The sequence below is a fragment of the Rhineura floridana genome, chromosome 3 (assembly GCF_030035675.1).
Source record: "Rhineura floridana isolate rRhiFlo1 chromosome 3, rRhiFlo1.hap2, whole genome shotgun sequence".
Classification (NCBI taxonomy): domain Eukaryota; kingdom Metazoa; phylum Chordata; class Lepidosauria; order Squamata; family Rhineuridae; genus Rhineura; species Rhineura floridana.
Window position 1 is genome coordinate 125,566,365 of NC_084482.1, and position 13,005 is coordinate 125,579,369.

Genomic DNA, 13,005 nt, shown 5'->3' on the forward strand with positions numbered 1-13,005 from the left:
CAGGACTTAGACTCCAATATTATAGCAGGTGAATCAAGCGAGGTATCCAGAGCACAGCCTTGTCCCGATTTCTTGGATGAGTTTCAGTTGGTGCAGCTTGAGGACGTTGACAAGGTGCTTGGACAGGTTCCTGCAACCACTTCTGTGCTGGATCCTTGCCCTTCTTGGCTAATAAAAGCTAGCAGGGATGGAACAGCTGGCTGGGCCAGGGAAGTGATTAATGACTCTCTGCAGGAGGGGGTGGTCCCTGGCGGCCTGAAAGAGGCAGAAGTGAGACCACTCCTGAAGAGACCCTCCCTGGACCCAGAAATTCTTAATAACTATAGGCCAGTGGCAAATGTTCCATTCCTGGGCAAGGTCCATGAATGAGTGGTGGCAAGCCAGCTCCAGACACTCTTGGATGAGACCGATTATCTGGATCCATTTCAGTCGGGTATATGGTGAGTGGTGTTATTTGGGCTGATTGCAGGTATTGCCACCACTTCTTCCAAGCTACACAGGAAGTGGATTGGACCGTGAAAGACCAACCCAAATTGTGTTGGCATTTTGACAGCTTTGTAGGGCAGTCCAATATCTCAGAGAGGAGTTCAGGTCTCCTGCTCCCCAGGTGCATTCACTATGGCTGCCCAATTTCCCTGCTTTTTAAAGTTTGATAGAAATATTTGTGGGCTATAGCTACGTTTTTAAACCGCAAGGTTTTTTGCCTATTAATGAATTTCCCTGCTTTTTAATCCGAGAGGTAAGAAATGGGATCCTGTGCAAGTTTGCTGAGACTGGATTGATCATTTGCATGCTTATTGAGTTCAGTGGGATTTACTCCCCTGCAATCATGCTTAGGATAGGTGAAACTGACCACAGAGGATGGGAAGGGGAGGAGGAGGAGGAGGGAGGGGAGGAAACACAGAAGGGAGGGCTGGGATGGGAGCAGGTTAGGGTTGCCAGGTCGGAACCATTCAAAAACTTGAGAAAATGGGGGCGGGCCCTTGTGACGTCATGGGGCGGGCCCTTGTGACGTCATGGGGCGGGCCCTTGTGACATCATGGGGTGGGTCCTAGTGATGTCACGGGGCGGGTCTTAGAGATGTCATGGGGCGGGCCCTAGTGATGTCACTGGGTGGGTCCTAGTGACATCATGAAGCATGATACATTGTATCAACCACACTTGTGTGCAGCATACCAGTCAAAAAAAATTTTTGGAAATTAAAATAGAAATCTTACCTAAAAGAGGTCCAGCTGAAGTGACAAATTCATTCTTTCTCAACATCTTAGTGAGTATGGATGGAAAATGGAAATGGAATGCCTTCAAGTCGATCCCGACTTATGGTGACCCTATGAATAGGGTTTTCATGGTAAGAGGTATTCAGAGGTGGTTTACCATTGCCTTCCTCTGACTTTGGACACATATACTTTGGACACATAATGAGAAGACATGATTCATTAGAAAAGACAATAATACTGGGAAAAACAGAAGGGAGTAGAAAAAGAGGAAGACCAAACAAGAGATGGATTGATGCCATAAAGGAAGCCACAGACCTGAAGTTAAAAGATCTGAACAGGGTGGTTTATAATAGATGCTATTGTGGTCACTGATTCATAGGGTCACCATAAGTTGAAATTGACTTGAAGGCACATTAACAACAACAACTGAATTAAAGATACAAAAGGGGAAAGTGGAAGGTGTTTTATTTTATTTTTTACAGCCTGGAGAATTGGTAAGAGGTAAAGTCAGGAATGAATGCATTTTTTTAATGAACAAGATAGCATGTTGAACTATCTTGTAAAAATGAACTAAGAGTGCTTGCAGCAGCTATGCTAATGCAGAATGAGCCAGTTGCTATCTGCATGGTGCTATGAAGTCAGTTGTATATTAACTGTATGCTCATGCAACAGATGGTATAGCACATTGGGGAGGAGAGCCTGGCTGGGAGTCCAGAGTCTATGAGTTCAAATCCCCGCTCGTGTCTCCTGGATGTCAAGGGCCAGCTAAAGATCATCCCCACAGTGAGTGGCTCAGGGGTTATGTGCCCTGCCACCTGTGGGCAAGGTGCATAGTCGCAAGGAGCCCAGTTTCCCCCAGCTGGCAGTTGCGGACAAGGAAGGGACTGGCTTGTGCAGCTGTGGCAAGCTGAGCAGGCCCTAGCCAGGTGGGGAGTACTAGCCTTAGATGGTAAACCCCCTCTGAATACCGCTTACCATGAAATCCCTATTCATAGGGTAGCCATAATTCGGGATCGACTTGAAGGCAGTCCATTTCCATTTTCATGCATATAATTAAACAGATGCAGTCAAGTTTTTGGACTACAGTTCTCATTATTATGATTGCTGACCAAGCAGGATAGGGCTCATGGGAGTTTTAGTACAATATCTGGAGGATGCTACTTTGGCTGCCTTTGGGATAATAGATGGCAGCCTTAAGTCTGAAATGGTGTTTGGAATTCTGTAGAATTCTGTAAAAAAAAGCTCCCCAGGAAATAGGGGGTAAACATGAGAAAAAATGTTGAGTGCACATTCCGAGAGGAATGCAAGGTTCTCTCTGTCATTTCAGTTGGATCCCCCTTCAGTCTGGAGCATCCAGACTGACAAGACAGACAAGACAGCAACCATGATGGCATCTATCCCATTTATTTTGAACAATTATGCCAAATAAACAAAACAAGTAAACATGGCACAAAGAGCCAATTCAAATGACTCTCCTGAATTAGAATTAATGCACCAATTTATTCAGGATATAGCATTATTAAAGGAAATGTTTGGTGTTTCTTATTGGTAGAAGACCTTTCAACATTTGCTTGGGGCCTGCAGAGATCATAACTCCAAATGCCTCTTACTGTGTGCACCAGTTCTCTATTTATAGATCACTGTGGTCTAAATTGCATACACTGAATTCTGAGGAATAGTTTATTGTTTTATTTGTATGTATGATGATACTACTGTAACCCACCTTGGGGACTAATGGTTGAGGGTGTGTAAGGAACGTAGAAATATAGATATACATTAAAAACCAGCACTCTTTGTATCAGGGGCACTACCAGAGTGAGCTGGTGGGTGGCTGGGTGGGGAGAAGACAATATTTTAAGACCAGACATGATTGCTCTCCAGGGACACCTATATCTCTGGTAATTCTGGAGGTAAAAAGAAGTTGCCACAATAAATATTCTTATGAAATACCGGTTTTGCTGATCTTCGGGTGCAAGTGGAGAAGAGTGGGCGGATCCAACCCGGTGGCAGGCCGGTGAGTGAGGCTTGCCGAAGCCCTGGGAAGAGAGGAGAGGTGCTGCTTGGGCGAGGGACCTGGAGGAAGACCCTGCGCGGGGACTGCCGCGGGGGAGCCACACCAAGGGCCCAGCGGTCTCTGCCCGGCCCCTTCCGCCACTCCACCGCTTCCTGCAGAGCGCTCCGTCCGCCCCCGCCCGGATCCCCGCCAGACGTGGCTGGCAGGCGAGACTCCCAGCCCAGACTCGGAGAGAGGCAGCCAGCAGACCATTCTCCGGGGGGGGAGCCTTTGCCTTTGCCTTTGGGTGATTGGCCCGACAAGGGGGAGAAGCCAGGATGGGACGAACGGGTGGGGGGGATCGCCCACCTGGCAGGGAGCGGCCAGGCGGGCAGCAGGAGTGCGACTGCCAGCCTTGCAGGCAGGCAAGGCGGACCCGGGCGCCAGCGAGGCCCGCGGGACTGAGGCGGGCCGGACCTGCCCCCGCCGCCCCCTTGTGTACGGCATCTCCTGGCAAGCGGCCCCGCGGCGCCTCCTCTTCCCCGTCCCAGGGCGGCTCTGGCCGGCGCGCCCTCACCCGCGCTTCTGGCCGGCCTGCCCAAGGCTGCAATGGTTTCAAAAGAGCTGGCGGGGCAGGGGACGGTCCAGGCTCGGCTCCTGGAAGTGGATAGGTGCAGGCTGGGTGCGGGAAGGCGGCCAGCCACAGCCGTCATGCATGCGTGTGTCAGTCATGCATGCGTGGCTGAGGGGGCCAATCAAAAGCCGGAGATCCGCCTGTTTAAATAAATTATAGCCGGAGGCCAGAGACGGCCCCCTTTTCCCTGAAACTCCGGGAGAAAACCGGAGACCTGGCAACCCTAGAGCAGGTAGGAGGGGGAGGGGTGGAGAAGGACAGGTTTGTTCATTTGCATGTTTATTGAATTCAGTGCAATTTACTTCCGTGCAATCATGCTTAGGATAGGTAAAACTGACCGGGGGGAGGAAGGGGGGAGGGCTGGAATGGGCAAGGGAGGAGGAAGAAAGAAGAGGGGAGGGGAGGAGGGGAAAAGTAGGTCTGATCATTTGCATGCTTATTGAGTTCAATGGGATTTACTCCTATGCAATCTTGGTTAGGATAGAAAAAACTGACCATGGGGGAGGAGGAGTGGGAGTGGGAAGGGGAAGGAGCATATTGGAGGGGGACAAAGTAAGAGGGAGGGGAGGGCAGGTTTGATCATTTGCATGCTTATAGAGTTCAACAGTATTTACTTCCGTGCAATCATGCTTAAGATAGGTAAAACTGACCATGGGGAGGAGGAAGGGGAGGGGGAGGAGGGGAAAGGGGAAGGGGAAGGAAGGGATTGGAAGGGGATGGGGATGGGTAGGGAGGGGCAAAGAAAGGGGGAGGGAAGGGGCAAGAGGGAGGGGATAGGAAGAAGGAGAAGGGAGGGAGGGTTTGATCATTTGCATACTTTTTGAGTTCAATGGGATTTATTTCTATGCAATGATGTTTGAAAATGGAAATGGACTGCCTTCAAGTCGATCCCCACCTATGGCAACCCTTTGAATAGGGTTTTCATGGTAAACGTTATTCAGAGGTGGTTTCACCATTGCCTTCCTCGGAGCCTGACAGGCAGTGACTGGCACAAGGTCACCCAGTCAGCTCCATGGCTGTGTGGGGATTTGAACCCTGGTCTCCCAGGTCATAGTCCAACACTGACCTGGGAGAGGGGCAGGGAGGGGAGGGGAAGGAGATTGGGTAGTTGGGCACTGGGCAGAAGGGAAGCCCCTTTCCTTTCCAAAAGCACAACATTGTGAACAGTATCACTGCTTTTCAGCCTTTCCCCCACCTTTTTATTCTACAGCAGGCACATGTAGCCTGCCATCCAAATTTAAACTAAAGCTGTCCCTGGCCATATCCACACCAGGCCTTTATTTCACTTTGGACAGTCACAGCTTCTCTCAATGAATCCTGGGAAGTGTAGTTAGTGAAGGGTGCTGAGAGTTGCTAGGAAATGCCCTGTTCCCCTCACAGACCTTCAAACAGAGTGGCTTGGCTGACTGTTAAACCAGTCTGGCCACTGGAGCTCTGTCAGTTGAATAGGAATCGCCTCCCAGCACCCTTCACAAACTACACTTCCCAGGATTCTTGGGGGGAAGCCATGACTGTCTCAAGTGAAATAAATGTCAGATCTGGGTGTGGCCCCCTGATTAGCCAAGCCCAGCAGCTGTGAGGCTTTTAGAACACTGACAGTTGGTTCGTACTGAGCATGCCCCGCGTTATGATTGACTTCCAGACAAATTTTATTAAATTAATTAAAAATCAGCCAGGCATTTTTTTTTACTTCTAGACTGCAGAAAATGAAGGTCAGAGTATGGGGCAAAGTCAGTGTTAGGATTACAGGTACTCTGTGAATATGACTGATTTTTAATGAATTTCAACAGATTATGAGAACTCAGAGAAAAAAGTCCAAAAGGGCTCTGGGTTTTTTCTCTCTCTTTTTAGACTTTGAACTCTAGATTCTCTCTGACTGTTTTGTGTATCGCCATGAAAATTGACAGGGTTGTTAAGCAAGCGTTTCTGAGTTCAGAACTATAAGTTTTGTAAGGTTTTGTTTTGAAATGAGCTTATGGGAAGCATCAGAATGGCATGGGGGGTATTTTCAATTTAACTTGCGGAATGTGAAAAATCCACGCTAACTATAGTATACAGCCACTCTTGTGGCTGTATAATCAGAATTCGAGGACATTCTCCAGCCATTCAAAAACAGTCAAGGAGGTTCAGAAGCAGGGCCAGCGGTGAGAGGTGTGGCCTGAGAACAGGGGGCGTGGCTGAGGAGAGGGTATGGCAGGGGGAGAGTCCTAAAGACTAGAACAACGGTTCCCGAACCTTTTCCCCCATGGACAATTTGAAAATTGCTGAGGGTCTTGGCAGACCACTCAATAATTTTTCTGCCTGTTGTAGCAATCATAATTCCACAGAATTCAAATGGTAATACAAGAAAATGCAATGCAAAAAATAAAAAGCAATAAAAATAAAATTTAAAAGCAATATGAATAGTCAATGGGATGTTTGTCCAGTCTCTCACCTTCAATCACATATCCACGGACACTCCCCAGACATCTTGAATAATGTTTGTGGACCACTGGAGGTTCATTGACCACAGTATGGGAACCCCTGGACTAGATAGAGAGGATAGGGGGACTGCATTTGCCCCCCCAAGCCTGAGTTTCCCCACCCCTGCACCATGGAATAAGCCCCACTGAACACAGTGGGATTTACCTCAAAGTAAACATAACTGTAGATCTGTATTGTTATATTGCAATATATTGGCCTCAGTTCACAGGTCATAGACACAATATTCTGTCTGTATAATGGAAGGGGGCAGCGGGAGTCAGGCGTGCTACTCTACACATAGTGGTGGTGGAGGAGGTTTTGCTTCTTTTGTTGACTTTGCAGTTGGAAAACATATATCCAGTAAGGATTTTTTTAACAATCTAATAAAGATTCTTGAGCTAACAGGGCAATGTAGAGAAGAAGAGTGGGGGTAGCCTTGCTGCTTTTGTGATGTTTTTGTTTTTGCGACAAGAACTAGATGAGCACTCCAGTGTTTTGACAGCTTAACAAAGGAGCATACATCCACAGAAGGGTTGTTTTTTAAATGCGCAAGAAAATTTTCAAAAGTTCTCAAAATAGTAATTGGGCGAGGGACTTATTGCTCATCGCTAGTGACGTAGTGATGTCACTGACATGATCCATGTGTTGCCAATGATAGTTATGGAAGTACATCTTGCACAGCATTTGCAATAGGAATGGATGAGCTAGCTGGGGGGGAAATAACATTTCTCCAGTGACCAAATATTCTGGTTTGAGTGTTGGAAAAAATGTGATATTCCCACAACAGAAACACATCTTTGAGGAAAGACATCTGGATTCTATGCAACAAATTATTAACAACTGTGCATTTATCGTCCCATAAACTGATCATCCAGAAAGCTGCTTTGAGACTCTTGGGTAGAAGAGCAGAGCAATCCAATCGGTCAATCAATCAAATCAGTGACAGTTTTCAACATACCTGCAGATCTTTCACTCTTCCCTGCTGTGTTTGACCCCCAGCAGTGATGACAGTGCACCTCGTCATGGGGGCAGATAAGTCTACCCCACTCCATCCGAGAGGAGTCTCTTCTTCCCCCTACTGGACCCAGTTTGAAACATGGAGAAAGGAGTACTGTAGATTGAACAGGCTGTAAAGTGAGTTATGATGCTGCTGCTGCAAAGAAAGAGGAGTGATATGCATGACTGTGTGGGGAGGATGGAGGAGTTTCCCACTCCTGTCACAAGAGGGGTAGTGGGAAATGCATCTACAAACACAACTGCCACAATTTGTTATGCCCCATCATTATGGCCTAAACCACGCTTGTCCGCCCACATGGCACTTCTTCCAAAGAAATGGGGGAGGAATACTGTGCGTTCACAGAATGCAAAATGGCACCTGCTGATCACAGCAGGGGATGTTGCAGAGGCAAGACATCCAGCATGTGATGGATATTCTCATTTGTGATCCACATCTCCTTCTTCCCAATAGGTTTTCTATGCACAGCATGAGCAAGTGACAGCAACAATGAAGGCCGCATATCCTGTGAAGAACATATCTTTGTATCTAATTGGGGGGGCAGGATATCCCAGGTGCTGTGGGTGGGGAGGACAATAGAAGCATCATTTCCAGTTTAGGACAAATGATCAAAGCCCAGGCAATAAATGAGTAGCCAGCCTTCCTTGTTAGGTGGGGCAGCCACATTTCTAGGTGGGGCATGGAGGGGAGGTGCATAATGCCAGGCAATCCCTCACTCTGTCCCTGGAAGAGAAGACATGAGGGCTAGGCCAGGGAAAAGGAAAGGCAGTGACCTTTCCCCTCACTCTTCCTCCATCCAGAGAGTGGCTTAACTTACATGAATGAAGTTTAATCTGTTGAATTGTCTCACTCTTTTTTGAGAGAACTCCAGGAATACCAGACTCAAAATTCGACTTCATCTATAGCAATCATAATGCCAAAATACAATTTAAATAACATCCCAGAAGAATATAAAGATCAAATAAGGAACAGATTTGAGGCTTTAAACTTAGTTGACAGAGAACCAGAAGAACTATGGAATGAAGTCAGAGACATTATCAGGGAAAAATGCAAAAAGACAATACCTCTAGTTAAAAAGAGAGAAAGACCTCAATGGATGACTGACAAAACTCTTAAAATGATTAGAGAGAGAAGGAAAGCAAAAGCAAAAGGAGAAAGAAACAGTGAGAATTCAAAATGCAACTATACAGCGACTAGTATGTAGGGACAAAGAGAACTATTACAATAGTTATTGTATAAAAAGAGAAGAGGACAACAAAAAGGGTAGAACAACAGCCCTATTCCAAAAGATTAGAGAAATTAAACGGAACTTTAAACCAAGGATAGGGATGTTGAACAATCAACAGGGGAACACACTGACTGACAGAGATGAAATAAAAGGAAGATGGAAGCAATATACTGAAGAACTCTATAAAAGAGATGCCAGGATGACAGATTCATTCACGGAGGAACCGTATGATGAAGAACCAGAAAATTTAGAATGTGACATGAAAACTGCCCTTAAAATATTTGGAAGAAACAAAGCACCAGGAACAGATGGCATACCAATAGAGTTGATGCAAGCTACTGAGACTGAATCTGTCCAAATTTTGACAAAAATTTGTCAACAAATATGGAAAAGAAAACCATGGCCCACAGACTGGAAGCATTCCATATACATTCCAATTCCAAAGAAAGGGGATCCCAGGGAATGCAGTAATTGTTGAACAATTGCCTTAATATCCCATGCTAGTAAAGTAATGCTCAAGATTCTACAACAAAGGCTCTTACCATATATGGAGCAAGAAGTGCCAGACGTCCAAGCTGGATTTAGGAAGGGAAGAGGCACCAGAGATCATATCGCAAATAAATATTGGATAATGGAACGGACCAAGGAATTTCAGAAGAAAATCACCCTGTGCTTTATAGATTACAGCAAAGCCTTTGACTGTGTAGATCATGAAAAACTATGGAATGCTTTAAAAGAAATGGGGGTTCTAATGTGCAACCTATACTCTGGACAAGAGGCTACTGTAAGGACATAATATGGAGAAACCAATTGGTTTCCAATTGGAAAGGGTGTAAAACAGGGATATCCCCCAATTTGTTTAATCTATACACAGAACATATCATACGGAAAGCGGGATTGGACCAAGATGAAGGTGTGGAAATTGGAGGGAGAAATATCAATAATTTAAGATATGCAGATGATACCATACTACTAGCAGGTCAGAACATCCCAAACCCTGAGATTTCAGGGGCGAATCCTAGTGAAGTCATTAGGGTGGGCACAAATGATGGGGTGGGATCCAGTGATGTCATGGGGACAGGCCCGAGTGATGTCATTAAGCATGACACATTAAGCATCAACCACAGTTGCTTGGAACATACAATTCAAACAAAAACATTTCTCATTGGAAATTAAAAATCTTAGCTAAAAGATAGAGCCTGGGTAGGGAACATTTAATCTAGCCTACTTGTTTCTACCAAGAAGGGTTTAAGTGCCCTCAGGTCAGACCACTCACCAGAAGGCCATTGTAGGAAGAAAGGATCCTAGTGTTGTGGAGTATCTGCAAATATATCCATATCAAAGCAGGGTTGGCAACCCCCTGCCTGGAATGCCCTGCCCCTGCCTTTTAACATGGCTGCTCCAAACCTCTTTACAGATTTGACCTTTCACTTCATATATAGGTCTGAGAAATGAGTAAGAAGATTCTCTATCCTTTTCTGTCTACCCTGTGAGCTGCTGTAAACACACATGGTTTGGTCTACCTTCACAGTCAACAGCTTGGGAACAACAACAATTGCAGCCACACTTCCCAGTATGTGAATTCTTTTTTACCACTATTGGGCAAGAAACAAACTGCCACGCAACCAATAAGGTACATCATCGGTGGGTTTAAGGGGTGGAGTTGGGCACATAGAGTGCATAGTTTGAATGGGTATGACTGTTCCCAATTCTCGCTGAGGCCTTCTGGGATAATTGGCTCCAGAAGGCTTTGTTGGTGGGCTTGTGTTGGGTCCATATCAGGTGTTTAGGAGGAGTCTTAGTATGGGGGAACATGGGTGATGCTACCCAAATTTCAGTGATCACGGGTAGAGGGAAATATAGCCATGGGGATGTGGTGAAGTACCGTAGAAGATGAGGGCAAGGCTATCTGTGCCTTGTTCCATGCTGCCACTCCTCTCATGGACGGGTTCCTCGTTGTTCATCTGCTGTGCCCACTGGCCTGTGTGTGTTGTTGTTTAATGCCAGATCAGTACACAATAAGACCACTCTCATCCATGATTTGATTGTGGATGAAGGTGCTGATTTGGTGTGCATTACTGAGACCTGGGTGGGTGAGCTGGGAGGAGTTGATGTGACCCAACTTTGTCCACCTGGATACTTGGTGCAACACCAGCACAGGCTGCAGGGACGGGGGGGGGAGGAGTTGCTGTGGTCTACAGAACTTCCATCTCTGTCACCAGGAAACCACTCTGTCTTGGAGCTGGCTGTGACAGCCTGCACCTGGTGTTGGGCCAAGGAGACAGTAAACTAGGGTTGCTGGTGGTGTACCATCCACCCTGCTGCCCAACAGCTTCTTTGACTGAGCTGGCAGAGGCCATCTCGGCTGTGGTGTTGGAGGAGCCCAGAACAATAGTGCTGGGTGATTACAATGTCCATGCTGAGGCTGCCTCTAGTGTTCTGGCTCAGGACTTCATGGCCTCCATGACAACCCTGGGGTTGTCTCAAGTCGTCACAGGCCTGATGCATAGGGCAGGGTACACCCTCGACTTGGTTTTTGCTCCAGATGGAGGAAGGGGTGGTCTGGAGATAGGGTGGTGGTGGATGTCACCACATTGTCATGATCAGACCACTTCCTGGTGAAGTTTAGACTTATGGCTCTGATCCTTCCCTGCAGGGGTGGTGGACAGATTAAGATGGCCTGTCCCCAAAGACTAATGGAATCCACTGGATTCCTGAATGCCCTGGGGGAGTTCCCAGTAGATAGAGCAGGTGACCCTGTTGAAGCCCTTGTCACGCTGTGGAACAGTGAGGCGCATCGGGAACTTGACACGGTTGCCCCCGAGCGCCCTCTCAGCATTGTGGAGCCCGGTCTGCACCTTGGTACACCAGTGAGCTAAGGGCAATGAAACAGGCTGGACAACGGCTAGAGCACAAGTGGTGAAAGATGTGCTGTGAGGCTAATCGGGTACAAGTAAAACATCATAACCGTGCTACTGTGTGGTGTTGAGGGTGGTGAAGAAGGCCCACTTCTCTGCCTCCATCGCATCCTCAAGTAGCCGTCAGATGCAGCATTTCCATATTGTCAGGAATCTGTTGACATCAACTCCAGGAAATGGAGTTTTAGACCCTTCGGAGGCCCACTGTGAATTGTTTGCAAGGAACTTTGAGGGTAAAGTTTTTCACCTCCGTAGCAGTCTTGATGACCCCTCTACATCTACTGTAGTCCCCAATGAGGTGTCCAGTGCAACGTCTGCTGCAACTTCTTGGGAACAGTTTCAGTTGATGCGGCCTGATGACGTACGCAAGTTGCTTGCGATGATGCAGCCAGCAATGTGTCCTCTCGACCCGTGCCCTTCTTGGGTTATCAAAGCTTGCCAAGGGGGGTTGACCAAGTGGATCCAGAGTGTGGTCAATACATCATTGTGGGAGGGAGTGGTTCCAGGCACCTTGAAAGAGGCGGTGATCCGACTACTCTTCAAAAAGCCCACCCTGGACCCATTGGTTTGTGACAACTACCCACTGGTTGCAAATACCCCCTTTTTAAGGAAGGTGATTGAGAGGGTTGTGGTGCAGCAATTGCAACTACTCTTGGATGAAACAGATTATCTTGACCCATCCCAGTCTGGGTTCAGGCCTGGTTATGGGACTGAATCGGCCTTGGTTGCCCTGATGGATGACCTTTATCGGGAGAAGGATGGGGGGGTGCGACCCTGTTATTCTTACTTAATCGCTCAGCGGCTTTTGATACCATTGACGGTGGTATCCTTCTGAGCCAACTTGGTGAGATGGGTATTGGAGGCACTGTTTTACAGTGGTTCCGATCCTATCTCCAGGGTCGCTCTCAGAGAATAGCATTGGGTGACTGTCTTTCAGCCCCTTGGCAGCCGTGCTGTGGGGTGCCGCAGGTACCATCTTTTCCCCCATGCTGTTTAACATCTATATGAAGCCCTTGGCAGCAGTCATCAGAAGCTTTGGGGCGAGGTGTCAGCAGTATGCCGACAATACCCAACACTATTTCTCCATAACATCTGAATTGGGAGAGGCCGTGCAAGCCCTGGACCGCTGCCTGGACTCTGTGGTGGGCTGGATGAGGGCCAATAAACTGAGTCTGAATCCTAGCAAGATGGAGATGCTGTGGGTTGGTGGTTCCCGAGTTCGGATAATTGGTCAGTTGCCTGCTTTGGATGAGGTTGTACTCCCTCTGAAATAGCAGGTCCATAGTCTGGGGGTGCTCCTGGATCTATCTTTGTTGGTGACCTCTGTGGCTAGGAGTGCCTTTTACCAGCCTCACCTGGTAAGACAGCTGCGGCCGTTTCAGGCATTTTTTAAACTTTTAAACTGCAGAAGATGAAGGTCAGAGTATGAGGCAAGATTAGTAACAGGATTACAGGTCCTCTGTGAACATGGCTGATTTTTAATGAATTTCAACAGATTATGAGAACTCTCAGAGAAAAAAGTCCAAAAGGGGTCTGG

At 47.2% G+C, this 13,005-nt stretch overlaps 1 protein-coding gene across 1 annotated transcript in view; it reads right to left on the reverse strand.

Annotated features, from left to right (window-relative positions):
- LOC133378790 (uncharacterized) overlaps nt 1-13,005 on the reverse strand; it is a 142,563-nt gene that overhangs the window by 71,258 nt on the left and 58,300 nt on the right. The window contains exons 2-3 of the mRNA XM_061613413.1: nt 3,580-3,867; nt 3,168-3,430 (exon numbers count right to left, since the gene is read on the reverse strand). Coding sequence (XP_061469397.1) covers nt 3,168-3,430; nt 3,580-3,867 — 551 coding nt within the window. The remainder of the gene's footprint in view (nt 1-3,167; nt 3,431-3,579; nt 3,868-13,005) is intronic.